Source organism: Bufo gargarizans, chromosome 1 (genome assembly GCF_014858855.1).
Source record: "Bufo gargarizans isolate SCDJY-AF-19 chromosome 1, ASM1485885v1, whole genome shotgun sequence".
In the NCBI taxonomy this organism is placed as follows: Eukaryota; Metazoa; Chordata; class Amphibia; order Anura; family Bufonidae; genus Bufo; species Bufo gargarizans.
Window position 1 is genome coordinate 122,581,802 of NC_058080.1, and position 23,101 is coordinate 122,604,902.

The 23,101-nt window shown below is 42.8% G+C and overlaps 1 protein-coding gene across 1 annotated transcript in view; it reads right to left on the reverse strand.

The window, feature by feature from the left end:
* Window positions 1-349: 349 nt before the first annotated feature.
* Window positions 350-23,101, reverse strand: part of CENPU (centromere protein U) — a 66,554-nt gene continuing 43,802 nt past the window's right edge. Inside the window, exons 7-13 of the mRNA XM_044290116.1 lie at window positions 18,743-18,833; window positions 16,743-16,871; window positions 14,586-14,655; window positions 13,182-13,302; window positions 4,765-4,844; window positions 3,028-3,075; window positions 350-410 (exon numbers count right to left, since the gene is read on the reverse strand). Coding sequence (XP_044146051.1) covers window positions 4,805-4,844; window positions 13,182-13,302; window positions 14,586-14,655; window positions 16,743-16,871; window positions 18,743-18,833 — 451 coding nt within the window. The 3' untranslated portion in view covers window positions 350-410; window positions 3,028-3,075; window positions 4,765-4,804. The remainder of the gene's footprint in view (window positions 411-3,027; window positions 3,076-4,764; window positions 4,845-13,181; window positions 13,303-14,585; window positions 14,656-16,742; window positions 16,872-18,742; window positions 18,834-23,101) is intronic.

The following is a 23,101-nucleotide window of genomic DNA, read 5'->3' on the forward strand; positions in this document are numbered from 1 at the left end:
GTCGGTCCCAACAAAATTGGCGGGTTGAACCAACATTTAATTTAGGGTGTATGTCCAGCTTATGATCCTTGGTCTGATTGCTTCAATGTATTGCCCGCTCACTACTTTGTAAGTACGCACTGTACACTACACACAGTTTATTACTTGTACAAAAGTGAAGAGATGAAAGAAATCGGATAAAATATGATAGGTGCATTTGCTTGTAGATGACCAGAATGGGGACACATGGCGAGTAAAAAACTGGAAACCTGCCAGTCATTACGAGGCAATATCCATCATATGCTGTTCTTACAGACACCATTTCACTATGTATACATAGATTTTAATATAGCAAATAAAAGGACTTACATTATGATTTCATCTTTCGCTTCAAGTAAACGTTTCCTTTTTCTTCCAATTTCTGACTGCATCTGTGAGATATAATAAGCCCTTCTTAAAATACGAGTAGTGAAATGATCTGAACTATCCCTGTGCATAAATCAAGTGGTTCCTATACACAGGCAACATAACCTAAAGAATCTTGCAAAACCAAAGTATTCAATATCTATAGGCTCTGAAGCAGCATAAGTGATGTCAGATTTGCTTGGGATCTCCGCTTTCTGTATCAGTGACATTGGAGACAAGCTGGACAACCCCTCCAGTCTGGTCTGCTACCGGGATCTGCTCTGTCCACACAGGGGAGTTGGTGCTCGATACCAGCATGTACGTGATTTTGCACTAATCATTAGAAACATGACATATAATGGAGGAACTGGAAGAAATGCTGTGACAGGTGAGACCACAGAAGAGATATAGCCCCATAATAAATGTTAGGGTGAGTTCACACATTCAGTATATCTGCAATAAAAGGCACTTGTGTACTTGCAGATTTAGATGTGGATTGAGCCATAGATTTCACCTGCATGGCAATGAATGAAATCTGCAGTGACATTTCTACAACAGATAGGGCATGCTGCAGATCTATATTAGCAGCATGCATTAAATCTGCTGGGGATATTTTGCGCTGTGTGAGGGCATGGGGTTTGTTAAAGGGCTATTTGCTTTTGTCTCCAAAACTGCACAAAAATATTGTGCGATTCCAGCCTATAAATAGAAAGAAAAAAAAATCCCTTTGTGACCCCAAACCAGTGATCAGGCAAGATCAACATTCAAGCCTCCATTTTGCACCTGACCCCTGCAATAGTACAAGATAGGCCTGGGCTACATGGTGACTTTGTGGCGCAACTGATTTGAGAAAATAAATATCTGACTTCATCGGCAGGCTAAAGGAATACACTAAACTACATGTAATCCTGTGGACCAGGCTGTTAACATCAATCGGCTGTGCAACAAAAACTTTGTGAGCAGCTCAGTCTCTAACCTGACGCAGCAATTTTCTGGTTTTAAATTTTTATTTTTTCGTTCACATGGCTGTATGAGGGCTTGTTTTTTGTGGGACAAGTTGAACTTCTAATGCCACCATTTAAAATTGTATATAATGGAGTGCAAAAAAATTCCAAATGGGGTGGAATAAAAAAATAAAAGTAAATCAATTCCTTAACAGTTTTACAGCGTTCACTATGCGGTAAAACTGACTTGTGCTCTTCATTCTCCAGGTCACTACGATTATGGCGATACCACATATCAGGGTTGAGCAAAGTGCACTTCGGATCATAGATCTGAAGTCACTTAGTTCAAAACTTCATTTGAAAGCTGTAAGGTACCGAAGCAGACTTCCGATTGCAGTTTTAAAAACGGTTTTCAAGTTGTACAATTGAATGCTGACAAATTTCACCTCCGTACAGCCCATACATTTGAATGCTGTATGGAAATTGATCTCGATCAAGCGACGTTTTGAACGAAGCAACTTTGGATCTATGGTCCAAAGTGCACTTTACTCAACCCTATCACATATGTATAGTTTTTAATACAGATTTGTTTTTAAAAACCTTTTTAAAAAATTATTTTTTCCTGTCATTGCTGTATTCTCTGTCATTGCTGTATTCTGACCTTCATAACTTTTTTTTAGTTCTGTACGGAGATGTGTGAGGGCTCATTTTTTGCGGGATGATATGTAGTTTTTGCTAATACCATTTTGGGGAAGTGATGAAAAAAATATAGAATTTTGGGAAAGGGGTGGGATGATTTCAATTTTTATATTTGTTTTATTTTTTCCCAAAAAATATTTTTTTTTTTACTTTTTGTTAGGTCCCCAATTGGACTCCAACTTGCTATCATCAGATTGCAATTTGTATAAAATAATGGAATTTGCTCCATTATTCTATAAAAAAAAATAAAAATAAAAATCACTATATTACAGTTAAGTGCTGCCACCTGCTGTCCTGAACTGTAATATACAAGTAATGAGCCTGGGATATGGGCGGGGGGATGCAATCTTTCAAGACCGGACATCCGCCATATGTCGGGAAGCGGTTTAAGTGATAAAACTGTGGAATTGTCTAGCGACTTAATTGGGTTGTCACACGAAAAATATGCTACAGTTTTCAAACTAGCACCTGGCTCTGAATACTTTTGTAATTGCATGTAATTAAACATTTTGTATAGCCACTAAGTTATTCAGCGAAATGTATCTGTATAGCACCACCTGCTGTTTGTACGTTTTCTTATTTCTTTGGACGGATCACTGAGAAGGCCGCACATGCTCAGTTTCATCCTTCAACTGCCTCCTGAGCTGATAGAGAGCCTCAGGAGAAAAGACATGCCTCCTGTGAGGCAGTAGAAAGGTCTGTTTTTAATTTTTTACATTAATCTTGGGATAACCTCTTTAAGTACACATTATTTTATTGCCGTAAAAAATAGTATACACAGTACCTAATAAAATGCAAAGAAGTAGATAAAAGCCTACTACATACACAATAAAATAACAGTACTGCATGCTACACTTCATACGATATACTAGTCATGTGACAAAGGACTACCCATGTAACCGTTTTTATTTTACATACGTGCAGTTCAACTTTTGATCGTCACTCAAACTTAATATTTATGCATAAATGTGGTGTAATGAGACAAAATATATGTATTTACCTTTGCATTTTTCCTTTTAAGATCTTTCAGATTTCGTAGGTCCAAAATCTGTTGAAAAGCAGGTTGTTTTTGTATGTTAAATTAGATAGAGAAACATCTTGTAGAAGTATTTACCCCCTTTAGTGGTTTTCCTGTTTTGTAACATTACAACCTGGAATTAAAATGGATTTTTGGGGGTTTGTACCAGTTGATGTACACAACATTCCTTGCCACTTTGCAGATGCTAAATATTTTTGACCCAAACAATGGTTAAATAGTTTTCCAGCCCAGTGATCGGCTGATGGCCATCCCTAAGCTGATCCACAGGGATCCAGGACCCCGTACCCCCACCAATCTGCTGCTCTGTGGTTGAAACCAGAATTACAGTGCACCGTCAACATTGTAGTGGACAGCACACATCTCTTCAGGCTTCTTCCTTTCAATAGGCGCAGCAATGCAGTGACAAGTGCAGTCAATAACAATATTGTCTGAACAATGTATTTCCAGTGCCGAAAGCTGATCTGGGGTGCTGGACCTCTACCGATCAGCTAGTGATGGCCTATCCTGAAGAAAAGGCTGGACAACCCCATTATGTAAAAAAAAAACTGAGAACTTTAATGCATAGCTATTGACCCCCTGAAAATCAATGCTTTGTGGAGTCACATATTGTTGAAATTGAAGATGCAAGTCTCCTGAGGGATGTCTCTATTAGTGGAGCATATTTACACACTGGGATTTTTGCCCATTTTTCCACTCAAAACTGTTCCAGATCACTGGCTTCAGGAGTACAGAAAACGTCACGTCACTGCTGAAACCAGTGATTGGCTGCAGCAGTGACCTGTGTGCACTGAACATCCCCACTGCAGCCAGGAAAACAAACAGCAGCTGAGAGGACTGCAGCAAAGTGCAGGAATCAGCATGGGAGAAACAGGGTGAATATAATTTATTTTTAGACCATTTTGAGGGTCTGTGCAAGTTTTTATTTTATTTAATTAGGACTACCCCTTTAACAGTATGCGGTATATCATGCTGGAATGAGAACCTCTGTCTCAGTCTCAAATCTCTCGCAAAATTTTCAATAAAAAGCATCCCCACAGCATGGCATTGCCACTATCATGCTTCACTATGTGAATGGTGTATTTGGGGTGATGAGAAATGTTGGTTTTGAGCCACACAAAAGAGTCTCCTGAAGGCCAAAAAGTCCAAGTGCAAACGCCTGATTTTTTTTTTTTATTAAAGTTTTTCTTTAACCTCTTCCTGCCTAGCGCAGATCTTTAAAGATGGCGCCCGCTTGCAAGCACAACGGGCGCCATAGCTGCTGGGTGCTGTTTTATACAGCAGACACCTGGGGGTTAATGTATACGACCAACAATAACTTCGACTGCACACATTTAACCCCTAAGATGCAGGGTTCCATAAGTATATAGTGCAAGTATGAGAGGAGCAATCTGATGACTGCTTGTTCAAGTTCCTTTTTTTTTTTTTTAAATATCAAAATTCTAATCACTTTGAAAAATCCACAGCCTCAGCAGAACTAAATCTGAAATTTACCAGGGTGAACCAAGTCAGTTTACGGTACGGATTTCTTGCAATAAGCAATCTATTAGCATCAATAGTTGGCATAAAACAAGAAGCCCTTATAAAAATGTATTAAAACTATTGCGGCAGAACAGGCACTTCATACTGGTGCGGTGATGCGAATGGAGTCACTATCTCTAAGCAAATGAGCGGAGACGTGAAGGCATAGCAGATACTTACGGTTGTAGAGAGCTGTTCTTTAAATCTATGGAAAAACACATCAATTGCTCTTTTGCCAGACGTCTGTTTCAACATTTTCTCTACAAAAAAAAAAAAAAAAAAGACTAATGCATTAATACTCTTATATGGCATATTCCACCGCTCTTTACAGGCATCTCTCACAATCTAGATTCCCTATCAGTATGTCTTTGGTGTGTGAGAAGAAACTAGAGTACCTGGGGGAAAGCCACCTCTGCACCACCACGCTGCCTATTTACATGAATACATACTTGTACATATAAGGCTCTGCTATTTTTTATATAATTTCACACTTTGATTTAAAATTTAATAATACGCACAAAACCAAAGATAAAATTGATTTTAGAGGAAAAATTGTTAGGAAACATTCTTACCTGTAAATTTACTTGTATATAAAGTGCAAGTGCTGCCAAGAATTACAAGGAAGAGGCACTCCGATACAACCTGTATATCACAAAGGAGGGCCTCATTCACACTGTGGTACAATTGTTCAGGTAGTGGGACTCCTACACTCAAAGTCTATGCACTAAGTGAAAGGGCTGCCAAAAATTACAAGGAACAGACACTCCAATACACCCTTTATTACACATAAAGCAGGGCATCATACACAGCCTTGAAAATGTATGATTTATGGCCTGCTTGTGACCCTCAAAAATTTTAGGGGCGAGGGCCTGCTGCTGATCTGACCATCTAAAACATTATGGGAGAGGGCCTGCTGCCGAGCAGACCACCTAAAAAATGAGGGGTGAGGGTCTGCTGCTGAGCTGACCATCTAAAACATTAGGAGCGAGGGCCTGCTGCTGAGCTGACCATCTAAAACATTAGGAGCGAGGGCAGCCTAATAAGCATGTTGATATGATGGAGGAGGAGGACGAGAAAAGGAAGATTGAAACATATACCCTTTTTTGTGGTGGAAGGGGTGCATGGGAATATAGCATATTCAATACATTATAAAAGCCACATTTAAAGTGCCTTTTCAGTTGACAGGCGGATGCGCTTATCCGTTAATATGCCCCTAGCAGCACTAAATACCCTCTCTGACAGAACGCTGGCGGCAGGGCAGGCCAGCACCTCCAAGGTGTAGAGCTCCAGTTCGTGCCACGTGTCCAGCTTGGACACCCAATAGTTGTAAGGCACAGAGGGATCATTGAGGACGCCGACATGGTCTGCTACGTAATCCTTCATCTTCCAAAATGTTTCCCTCCTTGTGACAGTAGGCCGCACATCAGGGTGAGGGTGCTGGCTAGGTGTCAGGAAACTGTCCCAGGCCTTGGAGAGCCCTGCCTCTGTTGGAACTTCTGTGTGTTCCCATCCTCGGTTGCCTATGGAACTACATACTCTGCAGCCAGCGTTGTCAGATGGAAATTTTTGGAGCAATTTTTCCACAAGGACCTTCTGGTATTGCACCATTTTGCTAGTCCTATCCACCACAGGAATTAGAGATGAGAAGTTCTCTTTGTAGCGGGTGTCGAGAAGGGTGAACAACCAGTAATCGGTGTTGGCCAAAATGCGTATAACATGGGGGTCACAGGAAAGGCGGCATAACAAAGTCAGCCATGTGTGCCAGAGTCCCAACAGACAAGACTTTGCTGTCCTCATCGGGAGGATGACCATCAATCTCCTGATCCTCTTCTGGTCATCCATGCTGAACAGATAGAATAAACCAGCTATAGGTACTACCCTCTGTAGCAGAGGCAACAGTCTCCTGCTCCTCCTCAAATTCACGCTGAGAAGACAAACTGAGGGTGGTCTGGCTATCACCCTGTGTACTGTCTTCCCCCATTTCCACATGCAAAGCGTCCTCCATTGTGAGCAGCGAGCGTTTCAGTAGACACAGAAGTGGGATGTTACGCTGATAATAGCAGCATCGCCGCTCACCATCTGTGTTGATTACTAAAAGTTGCATAAAACCTCACAGAGGTCAGACATCCATGCCCACTGGTCGCTTGTGAAGAGCGGAAGCTGACTGGAAAGGAGACGACCATGTTGCAGCTGGTATTCCCCTACTGCCCTCTGCTGCTCACAAAGCCTGGCCAACATGTGGAACGTGTAGTTCCAGTGCGTGCTCACATCACACAACAGTCGGTGAACTGGCAATTGCAAGCGCTGCTGCAGCGTTGCCAGAGTGGTCGGCAGCTGTAGATGAGATGACTTTCGGACTTGAGAAACCACTGACCCACCAAGTTTAACACGTGGGCTAGGCATGGTATGTGTGTGAGCTTGCTGAGCTCCAAAGCCGCCACCAAGTTACGGCCATTATCAGACACAACCATGCCTGATTGTGGGTTGAGTGTCGAGAGCCACAGCTCAGTCTGGTCCCTTATACCCTGCCACAACTCTGCGGTGGTGTGCTATTTGTCACCTAAGCAAATAAGTTTCAGTGCGGCCTGTTGCCGCTTCCCCACTGCAGTGCTACACTGCTTCCAGCTACTGACTGATGCTGCAAGATGAGAATTCAGAGATGGAAGTGGAAGAGAAGGGGGGGGGGGGGGGGGGGAGTTGCAGCCACTAAAGTAGGTGGTGGCGGAAATCCTGATGGAAGTAGGGCCTGCAATACTTGGCGTCGGTAGCACCTGTGCCATCCCAGGGTACGACTTGCTCCCGGTCTCCACAAGGTTCACCCAGTGTGCAGTCAGGGAAATGTAGCGTCCCTGGGCACAAGCACTTGTCCATGTGTCAGTCGTTAAGTTGTCCTTCCCAATAACTGCATTGGTCAGGGAATGGGTGATGTTACGGGACACATGCTGGTGTAAGGTGGGGATGGCACACCAGGAAAAATAGTGGCAACTGGGGACTGAGTAATGAGGGACAGCCGCCGCCATCAGGCAGCAGAAAGCCTCTGTGTCCACAAGCCCAGGGCCAGCAATTTGGAAAGGTGTACATTTAGTGCTATGGCCTGTGGGTGGGTGGCTGTTTATTTGCACTTTCGTTCAAAGGCTTGGGGTATGAACATCTGTACGCTGCGCTGGGACACAGAAGTGGATGTGCTAGCTGATTGTGCTTGCGAAGGTCCAGGTGCAGGGCGGGAGGCATCCGGGCCTGCGTCTTGGACAGGGGAATGGCCATTACGTAACACAGGGTAAGAGGAGGCAGTGGCGTGACCCGCAGACACCGATTGTGGACCCAGGCATTAGGACCACCTATTGGGGTGCTTTGATGCCATGTGGCAGATCATGCTGGGGGTGGTGAGGTTGCTAGTGTTCACGCCCCTTCTCATTTTGGTACTGCACAGGTTGCAAATGACAATTCTTTTATCCTCCACACTTTCCTCAAAAAAGCGCCAGACTGCGGAACACCTACCCCTTGGCCGCACGAGGGTGCTTCGGGGAACAGTTGTGGGCCTGTTTGGTGTGGCCCACCTTCTCCCTTTTGTCACCCCACTGCCTTTTCCAGCCTGTTGCGGTGCTGCGGATCCTTCCCCCTCTGTACTGCTGTCCTCGGTCGACTTGCCAACTTACCAGGTTAGGTCAGTGCTTGTGTCCACCACCTCCTCTTCCACTTCATCACTCTGGTCATCCTCCTGACTTGTTGACCTAACAAGAACCTCACTTATTGACAACTGTGTCTCATCATCATCCACCTCGTGAAACACTAATTGCCGTTCCCCACCGTCATTTTCTTCTGACTGTGAATGCTCTAGAGTTTGGGAATCGGGGCACAAGATCTCATGTCCCTCTTCAAGCGGGCTTGGCGAGAGGCCCAAATCAAGGAATGGCGATGAAAAAAGCTCCTCAGAATATCAGTGTGGGATCACTTGTTTGCAAAATCTCTCCATGGTGGGAAGGAGGAGGATCAGGGCGAGGATTCTGTTGACCAGACTCTTGGCTAATGAGACTGGACTTTGTGGAAGACAGGGTGGTGCTTAACCGACTTGAAGCATTATCTGCTGCAATCCAACTGACCACCTGGTCGCACTGGTCTGACTTTGAGAGTGGTGTCCTGCGCCACCCTGCAAACTGGGACATGAAGCTAGGTATCATGGATGAGTGTGTTTCTTGTGCTCTGGCAGCAGGCACAGTTTCACCGCTCCCAGGGCCACGGCCTCTGCGCACACCATCAGCAGCATGGCCACTTTCCCGTCCCTTACTGCTCACCTTGAGCATATTAAATGGTATATATGCTTGCAAGTATGTCACACTTACAGTAGCGAAGGTTTTGTAAGTGTATGCGCAAATTACAGTGAATGTCAGATATTTGGGATGCAGAAACGTTATACAGGAAATGTAGCACAGGTAATGGCGCTGTCAAAAGCGGACAAACTATTGCACAGAATGTGAGATATTTAGGATGCGCTAACGTTATATAGGAGATGTAGCACAGGTAATGGCCTTGTCACCAGCGGCCAAACTATTGCGCAGGAAGTCAGATATTTAGGATGCGCTAACATTATACAGGAGATGTAGCACAGATAATGGCGCTGTCATCAGCGCCCAAACAATTGGACGCAATTTAGCGCACGTTGCGCTAATATATTTCACAGCCAGATAAAAATAAAAGGACTTAAAAGGACTTTTGGGTCTCTAACACCTTTCAACACTCAAAACTCCCTAGAAAAATCAAACAAACAAAAACACAATTCCTCTCCCTACACTATCTGTCCCTTCTGCTTCAGCTTGCCCTGACTAACCCTGGGTTCACACCTGAGCGTTCGCGATGGAGAGCTCTGTATGCGCGATTGTACCAGCGTTTGCAATCGCGCATACAGAGACAAGCGAACGCCCATTGTCGCGCGTTCCCAAAAGTCTATGTACGGGAACGCGCGACAAAACGCCCCAAAGAAGCTCAAGAACTTTTTTGAGCGTAGGGCGTTTTACAGCGCGTTCAAACGAGCTGTAAAATGCTCGAGTGTAAACCAGGGCCATAGGGAAGCATTGGTTTTCATGTGTTGAGCGTTTTACAGCGCGTTTGAACGTGCTGTAAAACGCTCAGGTGTGAACCCAGCGTAACAGTGAGCCGAACCATGTGTCATCGGGTGCTATATAGCACCCGATGACGCGTTTCGGCCAGCCAATCACTGTAATGGCAGTAACCAACATAGCTACGGCATTACAGTGCGTGCCAGTACTTCCGCATGCGTTTATTGGCTGCATAGCAGCCAAAAAACGTGCGGGGGTGAGACTCAAGCATCGCGCATGAGCACACGCGGTGTTTGGCCAAACACCGCGATGTGCCGAGCATCGCGATGCTCGAGTGAAAATAGTGTTTGGCTGAGCATGCTCGCCCAACACTAGTCAAGTCTCAATACAGTGCAGTATTCCTCAAAACGGTGTACTATAACACAATACAGTATAGTACACTGCAGCGTGCTCTGTTATGAACAATAATTCCTAACATACGCTAACAGTCACTGGCTGTTAGGATGTGTTGGGAGTTTCTGTAGAAAATTGCAGACACTTTATCCAGCATTCTGCATATTATACTATATAATCTAACAGACCCTTTTTACTGACCATTTCACCAGTGCCCCCTATTGGAACTGGCTCCATATAAAGTCAATGTTTGACTTTTCAATAAGCCTAGAAAAAATGACAAAGGAAAATAGCCAAACCATCTATCAAAAGACAGCTGTTTCAGGGCACTTGCTCCTCATCTTTGCATATTATTTTCCCATGCAGCACTTTAAGTCTCCAAGAACAGTAGGTCTTCATAAGGAGAGCCCGTACCTCCCCTAAGCTGCGTCCAAGACACCTCACACAGCCAGCCAGAATCTTACTCCATACTGATAAGGTGCCACAACCCCAAAACAGCTGACACTGACTATAGATAGATGGAAGGTTTGGCCATTTTCCCTCGTCATGATCCAAAGATTGTTGAAAAATTGAACAGCAATTTAGAGTAAGCCACTTCCAAATGATGACATTAGCAAAACTATTCTTTCTCTGGGAGATACCTCTTTGCATATTATTTTCTCATGGACCATTGCAACTGGTCTTCTTAAAAAGTGTACCTAAACTTATAAATAAACTTTATTTAAAAAAATACTGTAAAACCCCTATAATGTTTATTTCTAATATACTTTATTTTTTGTTTTCTATGCCATATAAGCAACTGAAGTTCAGGTACTTATATGCCTTTGCAATCCATACTCTCATACACTGCTCTGTATGGAAGTATGGTTCCCCTACGACCACACTGAGCGATGTACGGGAAGGAGATCCATAGCACATCGCTGCTTTCCTAAGGCTTAGCATAAATGTGCTATGCCAGGCTTTAGTAGAGCGGGCACAGGGGCATGGTGCAGGGTCTAGAGGAGCAGAGCCAACAGATGCAGGGTAGGAGTTCAGCATAACACAGCGCTCCTCTGCCAAAGCCTGGCATAGCTAGTACAGAGAGGAGCAGTGATGTGCTATGGAGCTCCTGCCCATACAGCGCTCAGTGCGGTGGAAGGGGATTCAGTACTCCCATACACAGAAGTGCTATAGGCAGTTGCCTAGAGCACATGGAAAACCCTAAAAATTAATTATATTAGAAAATGCATTTTAGGGCATTTACAGCAGGTTCTAGGTACACTAAAGCTAGTACCTCCCCTAACCTTTTTTTTTTAAATCAGATATTTTTATTTGATTTTTAACAGTATATTAAGAACAAAGGTGATCCCTCCCCTCACCCCCCAACTCCCCCCCCCTTCCCACTCAGAGTCTCGTGACCAATAGAGTCCAAAGTCCATGGATCCAGTAATGAGTCCAGCAGTAGATCAACATGCACTCAACATACAGTCATGTGAAAAAATTAGGACACCCTTTGAAAGCATGTGGTTTTTTGTAACATTTTTAATAAAAGGTTATTTCATCTCCGTTTCAACAATACAGAGAGATTAAAGTAATCCAACTAAACAAAGAAAACTGAAGAAAAGTCTTTTCAAGATCTTCTGTAAATGTCATTCTACAAAAATGCCTATTCTAACTGAGGAAAAAGATAGGACACCCTCACATGTATTCCCTCTTAAATTGGCTCAGATCTCACACAGGTATATCACACCAGGTGCACATAATTAGTAGATCGTTACTCTGCATGTTGAATGAGGCTTGCCCTATTTAAACCTCAGACATTTAGTTTGGTGTGCTCCTGACTGTTGAAGTGAGAGTGAGCACCATGGTGAGAGCAAAAGAGCTGTCAGAGGACTTCAGAAAAAAGATTGTAGCAGCCTATGAGTCTGGGAAGGGATTTAAAAAGATCTCAAAAGATTTTGAAATCAGCCATTCCACTGTCCGGAAGATAGTCTACAAGTGGAGGGCTTTCAAAACAACTGCCAACATGCCCAGGACTGGTCGCCCCAGCAAGTTCACCCCAAGAGCAGACCGCAAGATGCTAAAAGAGGTCTCCAAAAACCCTAAAGTGTCATCTCGAGAACTACAGCAGGCTCTGGCTACTGTTGATGTAGAAGTACATGCCTCTACAATCAGAAAGAGACTGTACAAGTTTAACTTGCATGGGAGGTGTGCAAGGAGGAAACCCTTGCTTTCCAAGAGAAACATCGAGGCCAGACTGACATTTGCCAGAGATAAAGTTGACAAAGACCAGGACTTCTGGAATAATGTTCTTTGGACAGATGAGTCCAAAATTGAATTATTTGGACACAACAGCAGAGGACATGTTTGGCGTAAACCAAACACAGCATTCCAAGAAAAGAACCTCATACCAACTGTGAAGCATGGAGGTGGAAGTGTCATGGTTTGGGGCTGCTTTGCTGCAGCAGGACCTGGTCAGCTCACCATCATAGAATCCACGATGAATTCTACTGTGTATCAGAAGGTGCTTGAAGAACATGTGAGACCATCAGTTAGAAAATTAAAGCTGAAGCGGAACTGGACCATGCAACATGACAATGACCCAAAACATACTAGTAAATCAACCAAAGATTGGCTGAAAAAGAAGAAATGGAGAGTCCTGGAATGGCCAAGTCAAAGTCCAGATTTGAATCCCATTGAGATGCTGTGGGGTGACTTGAAAAGGGCTGTACGTGCAAGAAACCCCTCAAACATCTCACAGCTGAAAAAGTTCTGCATTGAGGAGTGGGGTAAAATTTCCTCAGACCGATGTCGAAGACTGGTAGATGGCTACAAGAACCGTCTCACTGCAGTTATTTCAGCCAAAGTAGGTAACACTCGCTATTAGGGGCAAGGGTGTCCTATCTTTTTCCTCAGTTAGAATAGGCATTTTTGTAGAATGACATTTACAGAAGATCTTGAAAAGACTTTTCTTCAGTTTTCTTTGTTTAGTCGGATTACTTTAATCTCTCTGTATTGTTGAAACGGAGATGAAATAACCTTTTATTAAAAATGTTACAAAAAACCACATGCTTTCAAAGGGTGTCCTAATTTTTTCACATGACTGTACGCACATTGTGTCTAATATCCCAATTCACATCCCACCTCCCCTAATCTTTATTTGACGCATACCTGTACAACTCGATAAGTTTTCCACTTTCGAAGAGCACAACATCTAGCTCACTCACATTTTTGACAGACTTTGGCATATTTTCTGGGCTCCAGATGTCTACTGGGGCTTTCTCCATCTCACCTAAAACCAAATAAAATAATTATACAACTAATCGATCTATAGACATATTAGTGCAGTATGCTTCTTTAATAAAAGGGTGTGTTCATGTTATTTAACATATTAAATAAAATCCATAGCGGGCTGTTAATTTTGTCTTTATTTCTTAACCAGTTAAATTAAAGGAATACCCATTTTATTAAAACAGTGCCCATTTTTTACTGTCTTAGAGCACGCCCAATTATTTTTTTTTTATTCTCTCAGATTTCAGACCTACAGACATAGCACCCATGATACCTAGGAATACTTGCAGCAACTTCAGATGGCCATAGTTTTGAGATTAAAAATGCATTTTACCACCTAAAAGCAGGAGGTGAATTACTGAGACATTCAGTGGCCTAAAAAACACGCAAAAGCTAAATCTAAACCTAACGTACATACTTCTTTTATGAGAGCATACTAAATTAAAATCTACAGCTAGCTTCACTCTTCCAATTCTTGTCTTATGGGAGCTTGCATTATCAGGGCAAGATATTTAGAAACTGCTAATAAACAGATTTGTGCTTGGTATTAAAAAACAAAACAAAAAAAACAAAAAAAAAACTATAAAACATAGTGAATAAAGGTTACGGCTATTTAGTTAGTAGAAAACAGTTGCCAGTAATATATAATGATCACCTATCATCAGCTGTTACGGGGAGCTGCTGCTGATCACCGGAGATCCAGTGAGCGCAGCTGGCTCCCGGATCTCTCCCAAGTACAGCGGCTGTGCTTGGTATGGCAGCTCAGCCCTATTCACTTCAATGAGGCTGAGCTGTACTAGGCCATGTGATGTCACTGCGCACCTAACCTCTTCTAACAGCTGATCGCTGGGGATCCTGGGTCTTGGACCCCAGTCAATCTGATATTGATGACAGATCATGGCATGGGGCTAAATCACCAATATTTATTACCGGATAACCCCTTTAAAAGGGGTCATCTAGTATTTTAACTCTGATCTATTGATTTTTTTTAATTTGGCTAAGTCATTCATATAGTTATTCATCTTAGCGACATATTTAAGCATCAGGAAGGAATATTTAGACACAGGAATCTTTTTTCAAATAGAATGTGGACAATGTATTTGAAGAACAGGCCATATACCCATGGTTAGGTGAAGCACCAGAATGTAAAAAAATAAAATAAAATTACCTAATGTGGGGTTGGGGGGAGGGGACCCAACATTGTGATATATTTATATTTAGGAGGGAAAAAACTGTGCGATTACCCATAACTTTAGAGGCCAAAGAAATATCGAGACTATTCACCTTTTCTTGATTTCTTTTTACTAGAAGAATTTGTTTCTTTCCTTTGAGTCTTTGTCTTCTTGGCAGACACCTGGTGAGAAAGTGATGCTATTGGATTCATTATTGTTAAAAATGAAACTGATCATTAAATACAAAAAGGTTATAAAGGCAGCTTGAAAGTACACTATTAAAGTTAAATATAATTGGAAAACTTGCTGTACAATTAAGAGCTAATTACACTTCGCAAACAAAGAGCCTTAGGGCTCATGCACGTGTTGTGGACCGCAATTTGCGGTTACCAATGGACGGGCTACAGCCGTGCAGCGGCCGGGATTTGTTTAAGACCCATTCAGCTTGAATGGGTCCGTGATCCGTTCGTTCCACAAAAAAGTAGTGCATGCACTACTTTTTTGCAGTGCGGAGGCACGGCCAGAAACACCAGGGAAGCACTCTGAAGTGCTTCCGTGGGGTTCCGCTCTGCATCTCCCAGATTGTGGACCCGCTGTATGCGGGCCGCAATATGGCCACGGCCGGCCAAAGGCTGTGTACATGAGCCCTTATTCAGAGAACTATGGCACGGAGCCCAGTTTATTATCAGTAGAAATGTGCAAAAGAACATGCTAGTAGAATTATAATAATCCAAATATGTACACCCAGTTCCTGTTTTAGACGCCATTGCTGGCGTTGGATCGCCGAAGTTATGAAGAGGTGCCGGTCTCTTTATAACTTCAGCCCAACCAGCACTGCTTTTAAATGTAAGACAGCTTCCTAGCAGTTTTACATTTAGACCTTTTTCTACACCTGAAACAGGCATAGAAAATGGTCACTGACATGGGCCTGCTGGCCCGTCCCCTTCCCCACCCACTTCAGACCTGTAGTGAGCAGGGAAAAGTCGCAGATTGAGGCACAACTAATTTAGGAATATTTCAGCTTAATAAAATGACCCCCATAGTCTTTACCAATATATGACTTATGTCTTACCTGTTATTCTGTTTTTCTATAGGTGACAACTCAAACGCTCGAAAAATATTAGAACCACAAAATTTGTCAAATGCTCCCATTATGCTTCTCAATAAATATGAGGAGCTGGCTACACTATGTCTGACTTCTTGAACTCAGAACGGTGGGTCTCTTTTTGTGGTCTCCGTCAGTGGAGGCAATTTAGTGCAGTAATCAGAATCTCTGGAGTGAACTGGGTTAGCTTGAAATTGTGGAGAGGAAGCATGGCCTTCATTCATTAATTTTACTCTAACGATAAACAATTTTTGGGGTACAACCTCTCCTTTCGGAGAGCGCCCTAAATGAAAGGAGGAGGCTTATAGGCCATACATGCCTCTCTGGAATTCTGGGAAGAAGGGATGTAAATCAGCTCTTAGCAAGTCCTATAAAGATCCTATAAGTCAATGTTCAACCCTTTAAACAGGCCTTGAGACATGACTGATATTAAGCCAGCACCTCATCTGCAGACAGCTGTTTCAGAGTGATTGCCCCTCATCAGGGGAGAGCAGAGGGTATTGGCTTAACTGGGTGAGAGAGTTTGGATCAATTCTTTCCAGAATTCCAGAGAAGCATGTATGGCCTATAAGTCTCCTCAAGCCATTTTAAGGCGCTTTCCATTAAGAGGTAGTAACCCTCCCCTCTCCAAATCCTGACCTAGGCCCCTCACTCAGTTAAGCCAGTACTCTATGCCATGTCTCAAAGCCTATTTAAAAGGGTTGAACGTTGACTTATAGGATAGCTGCCTTACATATTGGGGCATCAAAGGCAGAGCTTGTTAAGAGCTCATGTGCACACCTGATCTGAAACAATGGAAGATATACATGGAAATATCTGTACGGTGCAACTGCACTGCTTGAAAGACGCAACTACTGTGACTCCTAAAATCAGCACTCCAGAATCAAGTGGAGAGATGGTAACAGGAGTTGAGAAATCTTCAGCTTATTCCTTCTAGTGACTTGTGGAGGTCTCTGTAGGGTCTCTCCTCCACCGCCTCACCTTCTGACATGTTTTATATGAAAAGATTTTTAGTAATACCCAGTGGGAGTAAAATCTAAGCGATCTTTGGTCTTGTTACACAGTAATAAAGGTGAGATTGGCATCAATTATAATTATTCATTAGCCCAAAGAACCTTACAAGAACAAAGATCATGAATATGCCTGCTCAGAAGTGTTACTCACCAAACTTCTATTTGGTGTACTATTTGGAGCTTGTTTTGATGATTGCGCTCCTTCACGCACATTTCGGGGAGTCCCAAGCCTCTTAGAAGGACCTGGTTCTGGTACATGTACTGCTTTCTTTTGTGGAGTCTAAAAATACACAAAAATTGGAAGACATGATTCTCAAGGAGTACAGAACAAAAAGAGGAATTTATGGAAAACCAAGAATCAAAAGCAGAATGGAAAAAAATAATAATCATCTCATTGTCACGTGTGTGTTTCTGTCCATATGTATATTTTTATCTGTAATTTCCAGGAAATAGATGTGTGTATAATAACCCCTGAAACTAGAATTGCTTCTATGGAAATTTGCTATCACAGTTTTACATTTTGTTTTCAATGCTATGGTTTTCCCAAAGTACTGGTAAAAGGAGAAAAAAAAAACATGATGAAAAGTAACAGATTTTGCATTAAAAACCACAGAAAGCTGATAAAAATAGTTCTCGAGGCAAATATGAAATGATTATTTAATAGCATTGGGTCTGCAGTCTGAAAACCAAAATCTGCAGCTAAAGCAAAATCTAAACCCAACGTGCATGTTTCTTTTAATCACAGCATACAAGATTTAAATCTACAGCTGGCTTCACGCTTCCAATTCTTGTTTTACGGGAGCTTGTATTATCAGAGTTAGATATTTGAAACTGGTAATAAACTAAAGATATTCAATTTACTGCTTAACATTATAATCTTATCTGATTATAAAACAGATATTTTAAAAACTATAATAAAACGTAAAGGGAGTGTCACCTACTCTGAGAGTCTTAGACCGCTCAGATGGAGTTACAGAACGTTTGCCCCCATTAAAATAGTACTTCTCTTGTGTCTGTCCCACGTAGAGATCCTGAAAAAGTATTTTGCCCAGGGGGCGGTGTTGCGGCCTTAAGTGCCCAAGCCCCTCAGCTGGCTCCTCTTCTAACTTAGAGATCTTACATGAGTGCCGGTCACTGCTGGGCCTGCGCACTGCTCTGCCCACTATGGTCAGAGGCACTGATCTTAACAGTGCGCATGCACAGGCCTGTGCGAGATCTCCAAGCCAGCGGAGGAGAACTAAGGCTACTTTCACACTAGCGTTCAGAGCGGATCCGTCTGAGACAGATCCGCTCCTATAATGCAGACGGTGGCTCCGTTCAGAACGGATCCGTCTGCATTATATTGTAAAAAAAAATTCTAAGTGTGAAAGTAGCCTGAACGGATCCGTCCAGACTTTTACATTGAAAGTCAATGGGGGACGGATCAGTTTGAAGATTGAGCCATATTGTGTCATCTTCAATCGGATCCGTCCCCATTGACTTACATTGTAAGTCTGGACGGATCCGCACGCCTCTGCACGGCCAGGCGGACACCCGAACGCTGCAAGCAGCGTTCAGGTGTCCGCCTGCTGAGCGGCGGCTCCGCGTCCTCTCAGAATGCATTAGTGCTGGACGGATGCGTTCGGGGCCGCTTGTGAGCCCCTTCAAACGGAGCTCACAAGCAGACACCCAAACGCTAGTGTGAAAGTAGCCTAAGTAGGTGAGGAGGGCGGGCCAGAGGACTGCAAGGGGAGCGGTTATCTGGGCACATATCTGAGGGTGAGGGGCTCTTGCAACCGCTAATTTCCATAACTTTATAAACTACTTTTTTCAGGATCTCTACATGGGACAGACAAGAGAAGTACTATTTTTTTGGGAGGGGAGGGGGGGGGGGGCGCAAACGTTCTGTAATGCGATCTGAGTGGTCTAAAACGCTAGGTGACAAAAAAAGGGGTAGCACTCCAATATAAAGGTGATGTGACCCGCTTTATTCCCCTCTGCAACGTTTCAACTGCTCATTGCAGTCTTTCTCAAGCATGCAATGAGCAGTTGAAACGTTGCAGAGGGGAATAAAGCGGGTCACATCACCTTTACATTGGAGTGCTGCCTCTTTTTTAATGACTGGTATGTCTAAAATATATAAATAAATCAGGTTAACAAGGTTTCACACACCCTCTTCTGTTTGGCAGTGACAGGTCTACGATCACTGTGTTCTGCATTGGCTGCACTTTTCCTCTTTAATTGCTCCTGGTTTGGTCTCATACTAAAAATAAAAAATTAAAAAGGTGTGAATATAAGTTATATACACATATATACAGAGAGATCATCATCCTCACTGTAATAACGGATTAGGCCAGGTTCATTTCTAGCATTATGACAACTCACATAGAAAACTTACCATAGATTAGCATAGAAATGCTCCTAGACCCAAGTCTATAGCTTTCAATGTAGTTTTATCCTCACTGAAGACAAAGAAGGAAAACTAGCAGCACCACAGGCAGAGCATACCTCAGCTCTTAATTAAAAAATAAAGTGTTTTTCTAAAGTCTAGGTGTGAAACGTAACCGTTAATCAAAAGCTTAAGAGATCAATATACACTATATGGACAAAAGCATTGGGACACACCTCCTAATCACTGAATTCAGGTGCTTCATTCAGTCCCATTGCCACAGGTGTATAAAATCCAGCTCCTAGCCATGCAGTCTGCCTTTACAAGCATTTGAGAGAAAATGAGATCACTGAATTCCAGCACAGTAATATATTAGGTTGAAACAAGTCAGTTTGTAATAATTCTTCCTCCTAGATATTCCATCAGCGTTTAGAAACAACGGTAACTCAACATCAGGGTGGAGACCATGTAATTTTATAGAGTGGGGTCGTGGAGCGCTGGGGCACACAGTGCATAAAAGTTGCCAATGCTCTGCTAAATCAATATCTACAATGGCATTAACATCAGCACACAAACTGTGCATCCAGAGCTTCATGGCATGGGTTTCTATGGCCAAGCAGCTGCACGCAAGCCATATATCACCAAGCATCTGATGAAATGGTGTAAAGCACCACTGGACTCTGGAGTGATGAATCCCTCTCCTCTATCTTGCAGTCTGATGGAGGAGCCTAGGTTTTGTGAATGCCAGGAAACGTTTACCTGCATTCCTCCTAGATATTCCACCAGCGTTTAGAAACAACGGTGGAAGAGGGATAATGTTATGGGGTGTTTTAAGGGGTTTCATAGGTCCCTTAGTTTCAGTGAAGGGAAGTCAATGCTTCAGCATATTAAGGGGTGATCCGGTAATAAATATTGATGACCTATCCTCAGGGAAGGTAATCAATATCAGATTAGAGGCGCTCCGACACCTGGGACCCCCGCAGATCAGCTGTCAGAAGAGGCCGGGTGACGTCACTGTATATCAGTCACATGTCCTAGTTGCAGCTCAGCCCCACTGAAGTGAATGGGGCTGGGCTGCAATACCAAGCACAGCCACTGTGCTTTGGAGAGATGACAGGACCAGGCAGCGCTCACCAGAGCTCCGGTGAGCGCAGCGGCTCCCTGTAATAGCTAATCGGCAGGGGTGCCGGGACTCGGACCCCCAACGATCTTAAAATGATGACCTTTCCTGAGGATAGATCATCATTATACATTACTCGCTAACCCCTTTAAGACATTTTGGACAATTGTACGCTTCCAACTTTGTGAGAACAGTTTGGGGAAATAACTGTTCTGTCCTAGCATGACTGCACAACGCAAGGTCCATAAAGGCATGGTTGGGCGAGTATGGTGTGGAAGTATTTGACTAGCCCTCACAGAGCCTTGACCTCAACTCACTTAAATGCTTTTGGCATGAACTAAAATGGAGATTGCAAGCCAGGCTCTCTTGTAAAAAATTCCCACAGAAAGTGTTCTTAGAAGAATGTAAGCCTGCTTAGGGGATGTCATAAAAGCTCCTGTAGGTGTCAGTATGTAAAATATGATGTACTGAATACAATATTGGAAACTTTTAGAACAAGTGTCTTCTCTAATGGGTAATGATTTCTGGAATGTCATAGTGATATGTCGGACATCTTGCCTGCTGGGGGTGTGGATCCTGAGACTGCTAGAGAGCAGATGGGCCGTGATAAGCTCTGCCCCTTTGGCACAGATCAGCTCTGAAGACAGCATTGTATGGAATCAGAAAATATACACCCCATATATTGCTGATCTCAACAACAAAATGGGTGGCAGTAGACTCATTTCATTAAAAACACAAAAATAACGTAGAGATAACTTATACAAGAAAAAAAAATATCCTCGAGGAAGGACAGAAGCGAAAATAAAAATACAAAACCATACATAAATACAGTACAGATGTCTAAGTATTATTATAGCATATGTATATAATCTAACAAGTTCCTGGTAGCATATAATAAGGAAAGACAGGGCATAACTAGGTAAGATGGGCAAGGTCCACACAAGCTGCAGAACATCTATGGCAAGTATTAGTGGTTATCCCACCCATAAGAAACGGACGAACTGGCGTTAACTAACACTGACGGATAATACAAAGTTATATCATTAATATTTGCGGCAGAAGATACTCCTAGGTAAGATTGCTGCGCCATTATCCAATCCTCCAAAGCGAGAGAGGGAATCCATGCTTTCCCATTTAGATTCTGCTATACTAGGTTTTCATAGCAATTTGGCAGATAGCAATGGGTGTATACGAGAGACACCAAATCCCTCGGACAGTGTGAGCAAAGTATCCCAATCAAAGCATAAGATCAGATTTATTTAAATGGGGGTAGGAATTAAGAAAGAAGAACAAGATGTAACTAAATACATTTGAATAATTAGCTATCCGGTACCGAAAACAAATCCTTAAAGGGGTTGTCTCACTTCAGCAAACAGCATTTATTGTGTACAGAAAGTTGGCCTATGCGCGCTCTCACGGTCCCTGCCACCAGAGAGACTGGCGCTATTTCCTATAGTGTGCGATCAGAGCAACCACTGATTGATTGCAGGGTGGTCGTCACTATGGAAACAAACAATGTATAATGTGATGAAGAAATTAATTTAGCCAGAAAAGGAGGCAATATGGACAATCAGAATACATTAGTAAGTGCCTTCTAGTAACTTTCTCTACATGATAAATGCCATTTCCTAAAGTGAGACAGCCCCTGTAAGTTCAGTAATTATTTTTAAAGTACAAGTAGAGTTGAACACGCGAGACACTGTGCTTAATCCCAAAGATTTCCAAAAAATGAATATGTGATATCTTTGTTAAATGATAGAGGCCAGAGTTACACCATAAGGGAATTACCACTACATATTTGGTGCAGCAAGATACCACTGTAGAATGCAACCAATCTTGTCTAGCTAATCTGAGAACCGGCAGCAGGTACCTAGGTCTATAGTCCCCAGATTCTAATGGGAGAGAGAGGGGGAGAGGGGGAATATAAAATGGACCGGTCCCGCTAAATAATACAAAATTAAATCAGGCACACGCTGGCTCTTTAGATCTTTGGTGCATGGCAGGTTTTAGTTTAGATCTACCCGTACATGTCAAGAACAAGAGTAAAGACTCGTCTAATAACCACAACATCAGCGTGTTCCAGTACGTATAACATTTTAGAAAGGACTATTGTTTTCAAATTAATCCTTTGCTACAGAAAGAGGAAGTAACTTGCATAGAGCAAATTTACCTAGGAGGTAGTCCAATAAGCTGTAAGAAGTTATCCCATGAAATAATAATCCCTAAATACTTAAAGTGAAAGGTTACCTGTAGACCGCAAACCTCCACTGCCCACCCACAGTTGTTTCTGTGTAAGGGCAATAAATATGATATTTGCTAGTTAATCAGGAGGCCAGAGAAGGTCCCAAATCTATTAATAAGGGACATAGCTGTAGTAAGGATAGCATTCAGGTTGGCCATAAACAAGGCCATAACATCGGCATATATTATAATCGCCATACGGTCTTCGAGAGCCGATAACGATACCCAAATATACGGATATAATCCTTATTGCTGAGGGTTTAATAGCTTTTAGGGTGAAAGGCGACAACCTTGTCTAGTGCCTCTGTAAAGAGCAATGGTGGAGGACAGTAGATCATTCACCATAACCGGGGCAAATGGAGATTTATACATTTCCAAAACTGATCCTGCTTAGGCAGGGTGCTGAATCTCCTTAAAGAGACCAGCCCTGTATGGAGACTTACTGGAAGTGACCAGGGTATGGAGACTTATTGGCAATGCTCCATGGGAAAAGAATATGCAAAGAGGTATCTCCTTTGTCAAATCCCTAGGCTTGTTGGAAAAGTAGCATCTTGACTAGGGATGAGCGAACTTCTATTTTCAAGTTCAGCGTACAATGTTCGGGTCATCTAAGAATTCAGTTATGGATTCCGCTACAATGGACCATAAGTTATGGAAGCGGAATCCATAACATAATTCTTAGATATCCCTAACCTTGTACGCCGAACTTGAAAACAGAAGTTCGCTCATCCGTAATCTTGACTCATTGGGAGCTAATTTTGAGAGATGGTTGTCTTGCTAA